General features: G+C 37.6%; 1 protein-coding gene across 2 annotated transcripts; it reads left to right on the top strand.

The window, feature by feature from the left end:
* The first annotated feature begins 460 nt into the window (after positions 1–460).
* Positions 461–15,479, top strand: ndufb9 (NADH:ubiquinone oxidoreductase subunit B9). 2 transcript variants are annotated; one of them, XM_051866026.1, is made up of 4 exons: positions 461–626; positions 6,791–6,983; positions 10,264–10,377; positions 15,252–15,479. In XM_051866026.1, the coding sequence occupies exons 1-4, from the start codon at positions 538–540 to the stop codon at positions 15,381–15,383; spliced, it is 528 nt and encodes a 175-aa protein (XP_051721986.1). In that variant the 5' UTR covers positions 461–537; the 3' UTR covers positions 15,384–15,479. The 2 variants fall into 2 exon arrangements, with proteins under 2 accessions (XP_051721986.1, XP_051721988.1); XM_051866028.1 differs by having other exon boundaries at positions 614–750.
* The last annotated feature ends 4,469 nt before the right edge of the window (positions 15,480–19,948 follow it).

The raw sequence follows: 19,948 nt of genomic DNA, 5'->3' as shown, positions 1-19,948 counted from the left end.
GAGAACAGCGTGACAGGGTGTACGAAATGTGTAATGTCGCCTACATTATCAGTAAATTCCATTAAAGATGAGTTATCTGTATAATATGCAGGCTTTTATTAATTCATAGCACTTATTTTGTGTACCATCAAGTTTATAACAACACAGTTTTAAAAACTTTTTAAGAAAATTATGCTCAACATTTATTAAGTTAAATTATGAAACTGGCTCGGTGTCCGCTACACTGAAAAAATATTTTGGCCTAAATTTAAACTATGTATCAGAATATAAAATTGCCATCCAGATTACACAGATTTAAGATAAACTAATAAACGTAATATGGTGCATACTTGTCAGTCATACACAAATAAAACAGGCACGATTTAGGTAAATGCACTAATAAACTAAACGTTTTAAATTCACAGTAACCGGGTTAAAGCAAAGTCTCTGTCTATAGTCTTTGGTTAAAGCCACTCGAAGCACTGATTCGAAACAAAAGATTCGGATCTTTTGTAAGGCTGATTCGAACGCGCAAAGCACAAGCGGCTCAGAGGGAAGATGGCGGCCGCCTACCTGACCCACCAACAGAAGGTCCTGCGACTCTACAAGAAATCCCTGAGACATATCGAGTCTTGGTGTATTTTCAGGTGAGGGTTAACTTTATCAGCTTTATAGTTGCAGTTGTATGGGTTTGTATCAGTGTTTACAGGCCGATCTGAGAACACAAACACGGCAGACGATCTCAGTCACCCTGATAACTCCTGTGTTCGGGTAAATATGAACTACTGATACATGCCCTGCACATTTGCATCTATATTAATTGCCATTAAAAGATACTGAAATACTGAGATGCGTTTATTTGATGGCGATCGCTTTGATCAGATATATTTAATCCAGTTCAGTTTCTCGTGTTCAGAACAGGAGTTCGTTTGCTTATTTCGTCGTTCAACCTTCATGTTTTGTTGAGATGGACTTCCTTGCTGTTTGGGACCCCAAATGGAGTTTTCTCACGGTGCTGAACCCGGGTTGTCCTCTTTTTAAAGTCTGCTTTAACCCCGGTTGTCGCGCTAAACTTGGAATTGTATTTTCTAGAACCGGATGCAGTGCGCGGTTTGTCCTGTGGCGGCGCTGATGCGTCAGTGTGTAGTGATGGCCGCTATTCGTGATTCTTCGTTCATCCAAAGAGTTTAAAACTCTGTAATGTTTGCTGTTGCCACGCACACATGATTATACATAAAATAAGCTTTCTTTATACAAGTTGTGTTGTGTGTAACTTAACCTGTACGCAGCAGACTTGTCAAAAGTGATACGGGATCATTTTACTGATTTGATTCAGCAAAAATGAAATGATCTTTAAATGTTACTTTTCGTCCATAGACAGCAATATAATCAACACTTTCAAGGTCCAGAAAGGTACTAAAGACATTGTTAAAACAGTCATGTGACTGCAGTGGTTCAACCTTAATGTTATGAAGAGACGAGAATACTTTCGGTGCTCAAAAACAAAACAAAAATAATGACTTTATTCAACAAATTCGTCTGCCCCATGTCATACTATGGACCAAATTACTCAAAATGAAATAATTAAATAAATCATGAATTCAATAAAACAACAATTTAATGTAACAGTTTATTCTGAAATAATTAAATAATTTATTTAATTATTAATTCAATTATTAAATAAATCAATAAATAAAATGTATCTATTTATTTTGTAAAATTCCATGAAAACAACATTTATTGTTTAATATATTTCACAATATCCTCATTCACACTATTATTGTTTAAATATATATTTTTTCCATAATTAAATGTTCTTTTTCAAAAAGCTGTTTTTCATAATTATATGCTGAATTTATGAATGACACCTATTTGACGAATCATGTATTTCCAAAGCATGATTTTCCCAAAGATGCTTTTCATAATAATAGAGGACATTTCACAAATGTCAATCAACAGGCAGTGGGCGGTGCTTGGCACTGATTGGTTTAAAGTTGGAGAGCGGACAGACACGACAAATCGATCTTCACGTGGTTGGTGACATTAGTCACGGAACGCCATGTTCCACCCTCATGAAGTTTTTTTCTCATCATTAAAATCAAATGATTAGCAATGATTGTATATCAAAAGCGGGGACACGTTTGTGTGGATTTTGTTTTGTGATTACACCGGAAAGAATAGACCCTCCGCAGCGGCTTTAGCGATAGACTGATGCGCGCGCTCGTCTGTGTGAAGACTGTGCACAAAAAAAAAGTGGTAGGGACAATATCGACCCTGGCAAAATGTGGTGGGGACATCACATGTCCTACCTGCAAATTACGCCTGTCACACAACTACTCATCTACAAGAACTGTGTTCAGTGCTGGTAAAGTGTTCCATATGTAGCTAGTCATCAATTTCTAGATCCTCTGATGCACTTATTGCCACTAGCAGATCCCTTATGTCGTCTAATCCAGATAACAGAGCATCACCAAACAAAACATTCCCTTCTACTTCATCTGCAAATGAAAGCAGTGCGTTTTTAACTTGATCAAGTCCTACAGCCATATTCATTCCCAAGGCTTGTTCGAGATGCATCAGCGCTGTGCAGGCCGATCGCATTATGCGTTTGGAGAGCATGTGACTCGTTATGCTTTTGAATCGCTCTCGCGGTACGTTGATGTCATACGCTGATCGGCCTGCACAGTGCTGATGCATCTCGAACGTTCAGTTCACCTCGCCAGACCTAAGTAATTCATCCCAAAGGATTAGCCAATTAGCGCCAAGCACCACCCACTGCCTGTTGATTGACATTTGTGAAATGTCCTCTATTATTATGAAAAGAATCTTTGGGAAAATCGTGCTTTGGAAATACATGATTCGTCAAATAGGTGTCATTAGTAAATTCAGCATATAATTATGAAAAACGGCTTTTTGAAAAAGAACATTTAATTATGAAAAATAATTTAAACAATAATAATGAAAGAGGATTTTGTGAAATATATTAAACTAAATGTTGTGTTTTCATGGAATTTTACAAAATGAATACATTTATTTATTGATTTATTTAATTAATAAATAATTTAATTAATTTAATAATTATTAAATTATTTCAGAATAAACTGGTACATTTAATTGTTTTATTGAATTCATGATTTATTTATTTCATTTTGAGTAATTTGGTCCTCCATATCGTACTGTTAAGCTATTTTTATTGCAGAGCTTCAGTATTTACATTTGAACGCGGGCTCAGTATTGGCCAGCTCCTGCGTCAGCATCACACGCATGCGTCGTGCTGATCACGTGACCAGAGATGGCCAATGCTGAGCCACCGTTCGGACGTAAATACTGAAGTTCTGCAATGAAAATGGCGACAACGAGAAAACTAGGGATGTGCCGATCCAATATTCAGATCGGGTATCGGCTCCGATACTGCCATTTTTGCCGGATCGGGTATCAACCGGACGGGACCGATCCAAATCCGATACTGTGCGTATACTATTCTGTGTTATTGTTAAGCCCCACAAAAGGCACAAAAACATTAAAAACACCATAAAGTTTTCATGCACTATATTCCAAGTGTTCTGAAGCCATTCCATAGTTTAATTTGAGGTACAGATGAATATTAAAGTCGTTAAATTAAAGTTCACATAAATACCTCCCTCCGCTGCGGCTGTCAGTCATTCTCAATTCAGTATGTTTCGGCATTCGGTAGTATGTTTTTAAGGGCAAAGTATTAACAAGATTTAAAAAAAAAAATAAAAAAAAATGAAATTAACTGACATGGGAAAATTGTCAGTTAGAGGTTCTGAATTTTGGTTTCAATTACGTTTCTATTAATCGTCTGGCCCTATCTCATTCGTGCGTTTCATCAATCTGAAGTGACAGTACAATAGTGCCATATATTTACATAATGCGATATACGTAATATACCAAAGTCTCTAATGACAGATATATGGTATAAACTGATATACGGTATATTGAAACTGACAATATTTAGGTTTTTCTGTGATATTGCGATATGAATAGCGACTTGAATAGTGCTACTAGGAAGGAATGAATCATTCTAGAATGATTGGGGTGATTTTGTAGGGAGTAAACCTGCATAGAAAATAATAAACAAATTACAATAACATTATAATCTCCTTTACATGTAAACCTGCTCACGTGTACAGGGGGAAAAGAGTAAACATGGAATTAAACGTAAATGCTGCTTTTGTCTTAATCAGCTTTTCCGCATATATATACTGGCCCTGATAATCACAAACGCTTGCTCCATTTCTGCAAATCTTTTTGTGATTGAATGACTTTACCTGTTGCTTTAGTTTTCATCACCACTAACAGCAGACGGAGATGCTTTTGTTTCAAACACGTTTTACATTTTGTTTTCAAAGACAGCTCTGAGAGCTCAAATCTCTCAGCGTGCTCAAACTTGTGAACTTTTTTTAAATAAAACGTTTGTATGCCACTGTCAGTGTAGTAATGTGCTGTTAGTCTGTAATTCTCGTGGCTTGCTTTTTTTCAGTCCAAACAGTTTGGTTAATGTAAAATAGTGTTGTCAAAAGAACCGGTACTTCGGTACCAAGTCGGTACTGAAATTTTGAAAATGTGACGATACCTGCATTTCTGTAGTTGGCCTACCGGGAGTACAGAGAATCCGGGTATATTCAGTACCCACTGATAGGACTGTGCCAGTATTTACGTGAATATGACAGGAGTGAAGCACAAAGCTCTGTTTAGCCAGCAGAAATAATAGGTTAGCAATTAAATGTGACATCGCAGCCATGGAAACATTTTGGTTCATGCTGAATGAGAGATGTACACGAGTCCATACGTTTAAGCTTTGTATTCTGTTTTGCGAATCATGATCTGGTCACCCGAGAATTTAACAATATTCCATTAGTTGTTCCACTGAACATGGAATCTCTGTTTCTTTTCCCAAATCTTCACTCACGAAGGGGATTATAAACGTTTCTTTCTTTCGTTCGCTTTTAGGCCTATTATAGGCTATTCGCATTCTTTACTGTGGTAAAGTAGAAAAAACACCGTAGGACAGAAACCTTTTTGCTTGCGCGTCAGTTTCTATTTAACACAGTTTGTGCTTGTTATTAGACTTGATAAGGCGTGGCAAGTTTATTTGTATAGCGCGTTTCACACGCTGGTGATTTTTACCTTCGCTTTTTTCTGGCAGCACTAAATCAAACACAGCCTGAATGTCTGAAGATAAAACTCGCTCTTCAGACCTTTTACAACAAGTGTCAGTTGCTTGTAACATCAGGAGATAACATGAAGATATTATTAAAGAGAAATGGTCTCTTTCCTGCTCGTGTCCCACATCCCTCTCAAAGCATAAAGCGGTAGGCTATATGACGCATCTTTGTGTAGAAATAAAAAACGATTTTTTTCTTTTTTTCTTTACACAATATTTAACTTTCTTATTATTTAGGTTACAATTATTTACTGATATTTATTTCATAGTTTTACAGGCTGTAGTGTGTCGTTTCACTGACGGAATAGCTAAAATAAACACGTGCATCTGTTACAAAATGGATGTTTGAGCATTTTTTTTTTTTTAATATATTTCAAAATATATTTCATTGATGTGTATATATACACACAAGCTCCAAATATTTATATGTATGATTACCATATTTAATATGTTTTTAAAATAGGCCATATAAAATAGTAAAATACATAGGCGTAATTTGCGGGTGGGACATGTCCCCACCACTTTTTGCCAGGGTCGATATTGTCCCCACCACTTTTTGCAGACTCTATTCATTCCTGTGAAATCACAAACAAAATGCACATAAACGTGTCTCTGCTCTTGATAAACAATCACTGATGAACATCTTTGGTTTTAATGAGAAAAAAATAAAAAAAATAACACGAGGGCGGATTAGAACCCAGAACCTCTGTCATGCGGAACAAAAGTTCTACCTCCAGTCCGTCAGGACAATCTAATGTTAGACGTGGATTTACGTATTTGCTGACTAATGTAAATACTTTCGAGACTAACTATATATTGTATTATAGTAGATGTAAGGACGAAACTATCATATTAAACATGAGGTCTATGTCAAATAAATTTTGTGCATTTATTATTGTAATGATACACACACATTCCGACACACTGTCCCACCCACTTTTTAAAACAAAGTTACGCCACTGGTAAAATAGTTCCAACAGATTTAGCTGTGGTACCGAAATTGGTACCGAGAACTGTAAAATTTTTATGGTATTGGTACCGATTACTGGAATTTTGGTACCGTGACAACACTAATGTAAAATACAGTTTTATGCAGAAGATAAAGTGTTAGCATTTCTGTAGACATTTCCCTAAATAATGATAAACTAGGGATACTCCGATCAGGATTTTCGCAGCCGATGTGACTATCGATTTCTTGTCATCACGATCGGCCGATCCCGATCATTCAAGCGTTATATAAGTGATATATCGGCTCTCTGTTGACTGTTACTCACAACTATTTTTCAGATAAAGTAATACCACAGATGTTGCCTTTATCTTATTTACAGTAAAAAAAAAAGTTAAGTATAGAATCCAATAATAAGCACAACAAATATTAATTTTACAATAAACATTTTAAAAACAGAGCTTACACAAAACATTATCCAATATTAGGATGCTTTGGCTTATTAAAGAGTGTACGTGTATATGAGTGTGTTTACTAGTATTTCTCATAACACATACCATAGTTTGTTTATAAGCCATAGTTGCATTGAGCTAATCATGCTAATGACGATGTTTACAGGTGTTTGTATGCCTTGTTCTTAGCTGTGTCATTTCATCTGAAGTTTCTCTTCCATTCAGGGATAAATATCGCTTCTATGCGTGTTTGCTGCGAGCGCGCTTCGATGAGAACAAGCATGAGAAGGACATGGTGAAAGCCACCATGATGCTGAAGGCAGGAGAGGAGGAGTTCTGGGCCAATCAGCACCCGCAGCCCTATCTGTTCCCAGACTCACCTGGAGGAACGTCCTATGAAAGATACGAGTGCTACAAAGTAGGTGAATCAGTCAGATGTGTATTGTGTAGTGTTTTTGCAAAGGAATATGTGTTGGTCTAATTACCAATGTGAGAGAAATGTTTTGAAAGTGTACGCAAATAATTGCTTTTATTTTGCTGCAAACTCTGACCTGTGAATTTGCTTAGCAAAGTCTTGAAGAGGAGGATCTGAAAGACAGAGTAAATCATAGAGAAATCTTGTTAAGGGGCCCCTAATATGCTCATTTGCAGGGTTATATTTTTCTTCGCTTTGGCAAACCTTTTTGCTGTCTTTAGCCCTATTCGCACGGGATTAGTATTATCTGGGGACCTCATGTGATTTAGAAATTACCCCCCCACATCTGAATTTTGTGTGGCACATTCGCACCGGGATAAGCGAAGCCTGTGATTTTACTAGAATTTACTGATTTATCACATTAACCTCGAATTATGATGTAAACCCCCTCGCTTTATTGTGCTTTATTTTGAATAGGCTATTGCTTGGAAATGTCTTGTCGTTATAGGTCTAACTGTATGACGCCGCTGCCGACAGTATCTTCATATCATAAACAGAAGAATGTTCCTTACCGCATGCTGCTATACATGTCATCCATCTCCATCTAATCATTCTTTTTGTTTTCGCTCTTCTGGTGGTTTTCAGCTTTCTCTTTCTGCAACTTGTGTAGTTGTATGGTGTGTAGCGATATGACCCAGCACCCAAAATACTATCAAAACACTCCAACGCGAACTCAATTTTCGTGAAAGATGAATCAAAAGACACAAAGGAAACAAAAAACCTTGAAAAAAATGATACGACCCACCAAATCACAGAGATGCCGATTCGAACTGGACTAATATTATCACAGGACCTCAGTGTTCGGCGAAATATGGTAGGTCGTTTGTGGGGGAATTTTTACTTTACAAATTACAGACATGGGCGATTCGCACAAGAGTAAGTTAGACAACCTCCACAATTATTACAAATGACTAGAGATCCCTAGATAATACTAATCCTGTGGGAATAGGGCTTTTGCACATTCATGGGTATTTTTTTATTTTTATTTTTTCCTCCGTTTAAAAAAAACTAATCCACACAAGCACATTTAAAAAAAAAAAAATCTCTGTCCACATGAACGCAAAAACACAATATGAAGCGCTGTCAAGAGCATGCCAAACCAACAGGTGGCGATGTAACCCTAACCTTAAAGCCATGTTGGCCAATCAAAGCCCTGTTAGCACAGTTATTAGCAGCAATATTTTGGCTAGGTCCATCATAGCTAAGACTCACCTCAAGTAAACAAAGGAGATCTGGCGCAATCTGACGTCAAACAAAGAAGATAACAGCGCGCACTCCGACGTCACTGGCCAAAATCTCCGGTTTAACCGGCGACACGACAACACTGCAACCGGAGTGTCTGAAAAAATTCGCCCTGGCAGGAGTTTACAAACAGGTTCGGTTTCAGTGACTGGATACCTCGTTTGCGTGTGGACGAATGGCCAAACCGCATAGAAAAAGCTGCAGTTTTGAAAATACCCGTGTTCATGTGGACAGGGCCTTAGTTTCGTTTCTTTAAAACCTGCCTTCCAAAAAGCGCAGTCAGCTCTGAATACCCGCTGAACTCTGCATTTGGACATGATTTTTGTGTGTTTGACCATTTCATTTTTTTTTTGATAACTTTTAATAACTCATTTTAGCAACAGTAGACTGTAGTCAGGTTATCTGATTTGGACATTGAGTTTAGGCTTTAGCGAGGAACAGAAGTGCAACGCTTACATGTGTCGACGTTCATTAACTGCACCACACCTTCATGCTGTTATAAATTCAGTCATTTAAGGCCCTGATATACGCCAAACGAAATCGAAAAACGAAATGGTGTGACGTGACATTCAGGCCAAAATGAAGTTCGTTCTGTGAGTTCAAAAAGGTTTGCCAAAGCGAACTCTGAGGAAAAGTTCGCTCCAGCGGTGAAACACTTTCGTACTACCATTGATCCGTGACGATAACGTAATAGGAGGAGTGCACTAAAGCTCCGCCTTCTTTCACGCTGAACTCTTCTGACTCATTTCATCTGTTGAGTCCGTCGAGGTAAGATCTCCACCGGTGAAAACATGAACACACTGGATTTATAGTAGAAAATGAAGTTGTGCTTCTGATGAAATGAGGCACTGAAATGGTTTTTCATGTTTGATACTGTAAAGCTGCTTGCTTTTAAGCAATCTATTGAATAAAATGCCATAAATGTGACATGACTTTACTGGAGTGCTAATTTGCAGAGCTTGTGTTAACACACCCATGTTGTTATGATTGGATGCTTTTCTTATGCTTTCTTCTATAAAAAAATACTTACTGTTTTCTCATTTTTGTTGTTTATTTTGTTACTGAGAGGAGCGTGCAGCACATATTTATTTACATATTCATCTAACCGCCGCTCTCAGCAGTGTGGGCGGAGTCAGATGTTCAATAACAGTACATCACTGCTCACATATTTCGAACTTCATTTTACAAACAAAGAACGAAAAAAAACTTTGCAGTGAGTATATCGGGAAAGAAAGAACAGAGCCTCTGCTTTTAAACAGATAAAAAAAAGCAACATTTTGAACAAAACAAGGCTGAGAAAATCGCATTTTGTCAAAGACTTTGTCCGGATGGGATTCAGAGCGATGATTAAACACAGATGGAGTAGATCGAGTCCATCTATGTTCTCAAAGCTTCAGTCGTTTCCTCTTCATGGGTTCAACATTTCATTCAGAAACGTTAGACAGATTTTGTACTCAAACTGTGTGGCGTAAATGCATAAATATAAGTCGTCCTGCTGCAGATGATGTCACTGATGACCTTGATCCACATCACATGATCCAAACATTCCATTACCATGGCAACCCTGTTTGAAATATCACAAATATGCAATTTAAAATCATAACATAATGTTAATGTCATTTGGTCAGAATTGGTCCACGGTCCACAAGGTACACTCACACGTACGACACACTTCCTGCTGCCAGTGTTGACAGTGTTGACATGTCATAGTCACAAACATACAGCTCCAGTTCGCTCTAAATCACTCAACACACAGGAGATACGAGACGCTTCCTGTTTCCCTTTTTCACCATAAACCTATTGCCTCGCCATGGCAACACTGTTTTTGGCATCTTCAGTGTTGTGGCATAAAGTTGACCAAATCTGGTGCCCGTCGGTTGATGAATGTCCTCAAAGAACGGTTGCTTGGGCCCTAAAAGACCAGAGGGTTCATACTTTGCTGTTATTAATTTCCTGTACACTTACATTTCTGCCTCTCCAGGTCCCTGAATGGTGTCTGGACCATTGGCATCCCTCGGAGAAAGCCATGTACCCCGATTACTTTGCTAAGAGGGAACAGTGGAAGAAGCTGCGGGCTCAGAGCTGGGATAGAGAGGTACTTCCTGTGGCCTTTCACACATCAGACCGCGTGCTTTCAGGGTTTGTCCTGCAGAGTTCAGCTCCAACCCTGATGAAAACTCACCTGTAATCCTGAAGACATTGATCAGCTGCTTCAGGAGTGTTTGATCAGGGCTGGAGAGCGAAGCTGCCCATTCCTTGAGATAGAACTGTTAACGTAAACGGTATAAGAAAAAGTATTGTAGCGTTTGCTTTTATATTTTTAGTAATAAGAATGAAAACACTACTTTCTCATTTACCATCAGCATTCAGCAAATATGCATTTGTAACATTTAAACAAATCTTTGAATATTTTAAAAACCATTTCATTTCACAAACCTCACAGACGTTGTTGAGTCCAGCTCTAGCCTGTATGATGGCGTTACGCTGTGTGACGGTCGGTCCGTGTGAACCGGATGTGGACAGTAGAGTTCAGCTTCACTGGAGACTTTAAACTCTTGATTTCAGACTGTGCTGCGCTGAATTCAGTTTCTCACTCATATTCATGTGTCAAATTAGTGTTACCTTGTCTTTATATGAAAATATGATTCCCAGGGTGCACAAACTTAACAGATTACTGAGAGCCCTGCTGGTTACAGTGTTATACTTAAAATATGAATATGAAGGAACTAAAGTCTGCTTATTTTACAGATTTATTTAATACATTTTCAAATTATTTCTAATTTATTTGCCATCAAAAAAATCAATATCGGTCGACCTCTATTCTTATAGCATCATGTAAATGCGTTAATCCATTTTCTTTTATCATCGTAAGGTCATAAAGGGCTTTACACATAAACTGATAGATTGACACGACTGGATTTTTGCCCTGATTTCACCCGGCATGTAAACGCCCTGGCCTGCATTCTGTGGCTTATCGAAGCGTGCGATACATGACAGACATCAGAGAAATGATCAAAATACTGCATGAGAGGAGAATATATGAGTTTAAGTTTCCCGCTGACATTTTGGAGAACTCTGGGGTTTTAATGCTTTATTTAACATCACATCTCATTAAACAAATAGAATATTTGAAATAAGATCCACAAATTCTAATTTTTTTGATATGTCACTACCGGGAAATAACCTGATTTCCTAAAGGTCACATATTATACACTTTTCTGGAGTTTTATTTTAGGTTTTGATGTCCTTAAGAATATCTATTTTCAGTATAAGTACCAAAAAACCATCTGCATATATTTGTATAGCTCCTTTCTCAGGAGCTCTGCTAAAAACAGGTGGATTTTGGCCTGTCTAATTAATATTCATGAGCCTCTCTTCTGATTGGTCTGTTGTTTTCTGAGTGACGCACGACCAGGCCAACCACAGGTAACTAGGGTCATGTATGCTGTAACCTGCTGTGGCTTGGTGATACTCAGAAGCCAGGTAAATATAAACACCTGTAATGATGGCCACTGCTGAGGGAAATGTTTTCCGGCCTTACATGTTTGAGCCAAAAACAGAACACCGGGATTGCTGACGAGACATTGTTTAACTATATAGCTCCTGGAGCGCGGAGAAAATGGTGGACAGTGTTCAACTCACTGAGGGCGGAAACTAGTGGTGCTTTCCAAACAGGATATATCGCCCTCCGAAGGGCACTTCGGAGTGAAAATAATCATGGCCGCCATTTTGAAGGGTCGTTCCAAACCGAAGTGCTCAAAACTGGCCACTTCAAAGGGCCCTTCTGAATGAAGGATTTCGAAGGGTACAACTGATGGACACTTCGGGCCCCCGTGATCTTTTGCACAGGGAAGTTGTTTGTCGTCACAGAATGGGTACAGGAGGCTCGGAGTTCGATTTTACCTCTAAATGTATGTGTAGTATTTTTCTATACTACTGTAATATTTATACGAGTTAGATTTGGCACATTATTATGGTCAAAACGACATTGTACTTCAACAAAAGTACTTTACAGCTCCCTTTATCAGTTCATTTAAATGTTTAAAATTCATAGACACAATATCCAATATGGTGATAAACCAAAAATAAATAAATAAATAAACTAACGTTAAACAAAGGGCGCAGCTTGCACAATCTACTCCTCCTTGACTGTCTCGTTAAGATGACGCAGAAGTGCGTTCCAAAAAAAGAGTTTTTTTGACCCCTACACCCTTCATCCCTTCGAAGCTCTCACTCCGGAGGGTAAACCCTTTTAGGGGATTAGGGCATAGGGATCAGCCCTTCCGAATGGAACGCAGGGTAGGACTGTCAGTTAGCGGCCGTGGGCAGGGCATGAGTAACGTGACGTCACATTACTCAGAGAATCAAAACGGCTTGTCTATGAGACTGCTTTGGTTTAATGTGGATTAAAAAATGAGTGGGTGGATTTTTATCATTGTAAGGTGGTTGTGTTCACACACTGTCAACACACATTTATATTCTTGTAAATGTGGATTTTGCATAATAGGTGATGTCTTGTAAGTCTTGTAAACACAGTTTACTTGCGTTGTGTTATTGGTTTGCATGTAGAGATCGATAATCTATTTTGCCTAATTTGTTTCTGATATTTAAGCATTTTCCCTTAATCAGATATTGTTTTTTAATAAAGGGCTCCATCTGGTGGGGGTTTCAAGAATTGCAAGAATCTGACAGTTTTCACAGACACAGCAACTTGTGAATGATTATTTTTAGTAAACACACTAAACAGAACACATGTAAGGATATTATAATATACAACCTTTTTACATTATTATAACTTATTTTTATTACATACAATTTAAAGTAAAACAAACTAAATTAGCCTTGCACTTTGACAAACAAAACAGGATTAGATGAGGTAAATAGTTAATTGCATGTATTTATGATTAATGTATATGTTCTCCATGTGAAAACATTAGACTCAGTTTATTTCAACATTTTTATTGCTGAACATGCTATGTTTTGTTGTCATATGAAAATGAAATTAAATAAAAAGCAGGATTAAAACATTAAATATATCGGTTCTGTGTATTGGCTGCCAGACATATAAACAGAAATAAGATTATTGTGATTATTGGATGGCAGGTGCTAAAAATAACGTTTAGTGTAGTTTTGTTCACACATGTTCACAGACTTAGATTCTTAAATCTCCAGAATAGATATTTATCAGTTCATTAAAATGAGAATCGATCAAAACCGATATAATATTCCACTGCATGACCACGATCACATGTGTTTTGTGTTTATTCTCACTCCTTCAGTTCCACTAATGCTCACAAATCTGTATTTTTATAACCGTTAAAGCTCTTTTCATGTAGTCATGATATATTGTCATGTTTATGAAAATAAAACTGATTAAAAAAACGTAAACTGCACTTCATTTTGGTATTTATATAGCGTAGGCTTATGTTGAACTTTATGTACTGCTCACAGTGTCTGTTTGTACAAGAATAAAGTACTGAATGAAAACGTCTCTGAAACATTGGTGTATTTGACATCAATCAACTTTATGTAATGACAGATCGACTACATGGGTATGGATGCGTTAATAAATGTAACCATAATAAATCTAATTAATACGTTAAAAAAAAAAAAAAAAATATATATATATATATATATATATATATATATAAATTGAAGACTTCCTTAAGATGGCAACTTATTGATTCTGTGATCATATTACTGTATTTTTCACAATTACAGAAATTGTTTGAAATTGTTTGTTTGAATAGAAAGGAAGTAAACTGTAACCAACAAGGCACTCAGTAATCTGGTAAGTTTGATCGCACAGGGAATCTCTTTACACACAGCAAACAGTGAATCTGACAGCGGGAAACTGAATACAGCGCAGCACAGTCTGAAATCAAGGGTTTAAAGTCTCCAGTGGAGCTGAACTCTCCTGTCCACATCCGGTTCACACGGACCGACCGTCACACAGAGTAACGCCCTCATACGGGCTACAAACACACTTCAGAAGAGCTGACAGCTGGATTCGACTAAGGGGCCAGTCACACTACATTTTTCATCCATTGAATGCACCAGTCCGTAAACGTGAGCTCATGCGAAAAGTTTAGCATTCCGCTGTGAACTCTGACCTGTGAACTCGCATCAAGTGAAGACGTGACTAGTAGAAGATTGATATGTCATGAGGTGACCTCTTGGCTGAATTAAAAGAATGCGTATTTTTGCAGTAAAGTCAATTAGATTTGTATATTTTTACAATTTGAATGTATTACTATTTGTTGAATTCATGTTTATAAGAAATGCCACAGAGTGACGTCATATCAGTGACCGTACAAATTTGGTGTACTTTTTTACTCGAAGACTAAGCCGCAGTCACACTAGACTTAAAGGTTTGTTTATAAGATACAAATGTGTATTTGCTGAATGCTGGCGGTAAATGAGAAAGTAGTGTTTGTTACTAATAATATGAGAACAAATGCTATATTACTTTATCATATGGAGTTTACTTTCTTTAACAGTTCTATCTAGTATTGTATTTGGACAAAACTGTTAAAGAGAGACCGTAAACTAATGAAAACGGAGAATGGGAGCGTTTGCTTTCTCAGCAACATCAAAATAAAAGTCCCTCTTCAGACACATCGGCCAAACAGAAACACTTATCGGCCAATGCTGATATATGCAGTTAAATATTTTAATCAAATATTTATAATATACCATCTTTATTTTGTTTCCACATTAATTTGGAGATTCAATGTGAAATCATATAATTTTATTTTGAAAATGTATCTGGTTTTAAGCACTGCTTATTGACATTCATATTTCATTAAGCACAGGTCAAAGGAACAGAGAACATCTTCCTCAGAAACTGCTGTATTTACAGAATATTAATTGTGATTTCAGTCAGTAATTTGTCATTGTTTATTCAGGCTGATTGGTTTGGTACTCCAGTAAATCGATAAATGATCAAATCACCATTTCTTTTTTCAGGTCCAGCAGCTGCAGGCTGAAACCCCTGCTGAAGGCCCTAAATCTGAGGCGCTGCCTCCAGCCCGCAAGGAAGGAGACCTGCCGCCCCTGTGGTGGCAGTTTGTCACTCGTCCCAGAGAGCGTCCCATGTGAGGACGGGTGCAGAATAGGTGTCTGAAACACCCCTCTGTCAAACTATGTCTCTATGAGCTCAGTCCTTATAATTCAAATAAAGTATTGTGTGAATCAGTTCCCTTGTATTCATATCAGCTTTTTTCATCTTTTATATATAGTTCAGTCATGACACTAGAGAGGGTGCAGGCTGATGGTCCTTTACATGCAATCTATCACATCATTACCGCATGGCACAAGCTGATTGGCCTCGGCTGATCCTGCAGCCAATGAGATGCTTGCTCAACATTGTAATAGTCTGTTTCTGTGTTTATCATAGGCTGGTCCTGCAGCAGTTCCTCTGACATTCAACCTCTAGGATAATTATTCCAAACCACTAAACATTCTTCCACGGTCTGCATTTATCAATTCATAAATACAAATATATTAGGGCTGTCAAAATAAATGTGTTAATTTTGCCATTACAGTTTTTCTCGATTGCTAACACACTATAACCAGTTCAGTTGGCACAATTTCACAAAGCATTCAGTCAGTTCTCAAAACAAAGACACATTTCTCAAAATGTTTAATTTGTTTTACCTGTTTTCTCACACATTCCACTTTTCTCAATGATTTCTGCCGAACTCTACACAAAAATACCCTCGTGTGACATGGGTTTAACCATGATCTCATTCAGAAAACACAATATTAACTGAAGCATCACAATGTGAACTCAAATAGCACACATTTATCCAATCAGTAAACATAACACCTTGCTAATTACTTACAAAGCACTAAATGGTTTAGCTCCCCGGTACCTGAGCGAGCTCTTAATGCATTATAGTCCTTCACATCTATTGCGATCTCAGAATTCTGGCCTGTTGATAATACCTAGAATATCAAAATCAACCACAGGCGGTAGATCCTTCTCCTATTAGGCTTCAATTGCTGAGCCTGGGAGCATTTTTGCGGAGGGAATGTTGAGGAGGCCCTGGTCAAGTGCTTTCTTAAAATCCAACTGTGCAAAGATTCCAGCATCAGAGGCCCTGCACCCCTACGCTGACATGCCTGGATTGGTATGCTGCATCAACAACAGCCATCGCCTGCACTGAATACCGGCACCTGTAGCTGCGGAAAGTGCTTCCAGTGTGCTGAGGGCTGTAATGATGTGTTTCCCATCTATGGCTCCAAGATAGTGGGGAAACCGATGAGAAAGTGTTTTGGGGAGAGGGGGTCTGAGAGGACAGTCTTTGGACAGGGTCACAGTGAATGAAATCGTGACAATCACGCCTTCTCATCCATTTGTCCAAACAAACAAAAAAAAAAAACTTCTCCTGGCTTCACACGTGCAACGCGCCTGGAAAGAGTGAATGCACGACTGAAGAGAGTCGTCTCCGCTAGGTCTGCCCCCACGCAATCTCGTAAAGTAGCGTTATGATAACCTTCATTTAATTGGCATAAGTATCGATATGTAAAGCTTGGGACTGATAATAAGCCTGACATGGCTAACGTTTTGATTTTAATGTTGTTAGCGTTAATCCACTGAATAGAACGTACTTTTCATTCCAAATACACCTTGTATAACGCTACTAACATTACCATTTTGCCAACGAATAACTTTAGTTGTGCTCTACTATACTATATTGTCAAAACATAATGAAACAGTTTGCTTTTACACATAAGATGTTCTGTGCAATTTCATAATGACAGGGTTTGAAATGAACACCCGAAAAGTGTGGGTAAAAATCAACTGTGGAGGCAATTTGGCAAGTTATGTTTCACAAATTATGTTCACTCGATTTGCTGGCGAAGTTTATGTAATCTGCACAGATTTAGCGCACATACTCAACTCATGAGTCTATATGCATATTAAATATAGCCAAACTGAACCATCACTAAGCAACAAATAAAGGCCCCCCCCTTTTGGTACCATGTTTTTTTTGGGGGGGGTGGTATGGCATGTCTCACATCTTTCTCACCTTTTTCACCCCTGACGTGTTTGCATCCCTGAGGAATGTGTAATATAAATACATTTATTTTTAAATCATGAAACTTTATTTAAAAAAAAAAGTGTCCTGCATTTTCATGTCACTACTGAAACAGTGTGTGTTTTAGTCCATTGTCTGAGACTGATTTTAACACACTTCTACATTTTTGATCAGGAAATATTGCTGTGTCCCTCCCTCTCATAGCCTCTCTTAGACAGAGTCCATCATTTTGAGTTAAAAAAAAAAAAAGTCTGAAAAATCTGTGTGGAACTTTAAGGAACTCTAATGTGTTGGTAGTGTCCACATCACATTACACTGTCACTACCGAAAATGTGCAGTCATGATCGAAACGTGGGATGTTTTGTCAAAAATAAAGTATATTGAATTATCAATCAAGATATTATTATAGCGGTTGGTTCAATGTATATTCATTCTAATGAATCCTTAACTTTGAAGTATGATAAACTTTATGACTTGGATTGGATTCAAAATACAACAAATTGGATTGAAAATACAACAGATCTCATAAATTACACTTGAAATGTTAAAATTGTAATTGTTATTGATTTACCTGTGAAAATGTAAAAAAAATTTAAAAAAAAAAATAGCAAAAAAATATATATTTACAGGGCAGATATAAACAAAATCTTACAACCCGAATTCCGGAAAAGTTGGGACGTTTTTTAAATTTGAATAAAATGAAAACTAATAGACTTTCAAATTACATGAGCCAATATTTTATTCACAATAGAACATAGATAACATAACAAATGTTTAAACTGAGAAATTTTACAATTTTATGCACAAAATGAGCTCATTTCAAATTTGATGCCTGCTACAGGTCTCAAAATAGTTGGGACGGGGGCATATTTACCATGGTGTAGCATCTCCTCTTCTTTTCAAAACAGTGTGAAGACGTCTGGGCATCAAGGTTATGAGTTTCTGGAGTTTTGGTGTTGAAATTTGGTCCCATTCTTGCCTGATATAGGTTTCCAGCTGCTGAAGAGTTTGTGGTCGTCTTTGACATATTTTTCGTTTAATGATGCGCCGAATGTTCTCTATAAGTGAAAGATCTGGACTGCAGGCAGGCCAATTCAGCACCCGGACTCTTCTACGACGAAGCCATGCTGTTGTAATAGCTGCAGTATGTGGTTTAGCATTGTCCTGCTGAAATACACAAGGCCTTCCCTGAAATAGACGTCATCTGAAAACCTTGATATACCTTTCAGCATTCATAGTGCCTTCCAAAACATGCAAGCTGCCCATACCGTATGCACTTATGCACCCCCTACCATCAGAGATGCTTGCTTTTGAACTGAATGCTGATAACACGCTGGAAGGCCTCTTTAGCCTGGAGGACACGGCGTCCGTGATTTCCATCAAGAATGTCAAGTTTTGACTCATCTGACCATAGAACACTTTTCCACTTTGAAACAGTCCATTTTAAATGAGCCTTGGCCCACAGGACACAACGGAGCTTCTGGACCATGTTCACATATGGCTTCCTTTTTGCATGATAGAGCTTCAGTTGGCATCTGCAGATGGCACGGCGGATTGTGTTTACCGACAGTGGTTTCTGGAAGTATTCCTGGGCCCATTTAGTAATGTCATTGACACAATGAGTGATGCAGTGTCGATGCAGGGCCTGAAGACCACGGGCATCTTCGGCCTTGTCCCTTACACACAGAGATTTCTCCAGTTTCTCTGAATCTTTTGATGATGTTATGCACTGTAGATGATGAGATTTGCAAAGCCTTTGCAATTTGACGTTGAGGAACATTTTTACGCACTCTTTCACAGCTCTGCCCATCTTTACTTCTGAGAGACTCTGCCTCTCTAAGACATCCCTTTTATAGCTAATCATGTTACAGACCTGATATCAATTACCTTACTTCAGTCAGGACCACTTAAGCCAAAAAATTACCAAAATTAGTCATTTTTTTATTGGCATATTTTGCTGAAGTTACATTTGGCAGTATAGCTCTGTTCTAAATTCAGGGTTTCTACAGGTTTCATCAAATCTTAATGCTTTTTAATGCCAATTTTAGAATTTTTTAATGCCATATATATATATATATATATATATATATGCCGCTAAATGTCGATAGATGATGACATACGGCAATTAGAATATTCATCATGTCATTGTTGCATTCACATTCTGCCAAGTATCAGCCCTTTACATTTGTTTGCTTTTCTGCTGCTACCCTTTTGGTCACATAATATATTTTAATACAGCCAAATTCCCAATAAAATTGTTTCATCTATATATTTTTTCTGTTTTTGTTGTCAGACAATATGAAATGGTGACTGAAACACGGCCCATTAAGATTACATACAGGGCTCGACATTATGCCTTGTCATGTGGACACGCATAAATCGGTCATTCACTTGTACAAGTAAAACAGTTGCTTGTCCGAAAAAAAAAAAAAAAAAAAGTATTTTTTTGTGGTGGAAATATAAATTTGTTCTGAAGCAATATCCTTTCAGAATATTGCAGCTTTGACATATGTAAATCTGCATATTTTTGATTGATTACAACTGCATTAAATAATTGTTTTAAATATTTTTTGAAAATACAAATGTGAAATGTTGGGGGGGAAATTATACTTTTAAAAA

This window comes from Ctenopharyngodon idella, chromosome 16 (genome assembly GCF_019924925.1).
Source record: "Ctenopharyngodon idella isolate HZGC_01 chromosome 16, HZGC01, whole genome shotgun sequence".
Taxonomy (NCBI): domain Eukaryota; kingdom Metazoa; phylum Chordata; class Actinopteri; order Cypriniformes; family Xenocyprididae; genus Ctenopharyngodon; species Ctenopharyngodon idella.
This window is presented reverse-complemented; position numbering and strand designations above follow the sequence as displayed.

Coding starts and splice junctions, on each gene's coding strand:
- ndufb9 (XM_051866026.1), top strand. CDS start 538: ATGGCGGCCGCCTACCTGACCCACCAACAGAAGGTCCTGCGACTCTAC. Junction 6,984..10,263: donor AAAGATACGAGTGCTACAAA/GTAGGTGAATCA, acceptor CTGCCTCTCCAG/GTCCCTGAATGGTGTCTGGA. Junction 10,378..15,251: donor CTCAGAGCTGGGATAGAGAG/GTACTTCCTGTG, acceptor TTCTTTTTTCAG/GTCCAGCAGCTGCAGGCTGA.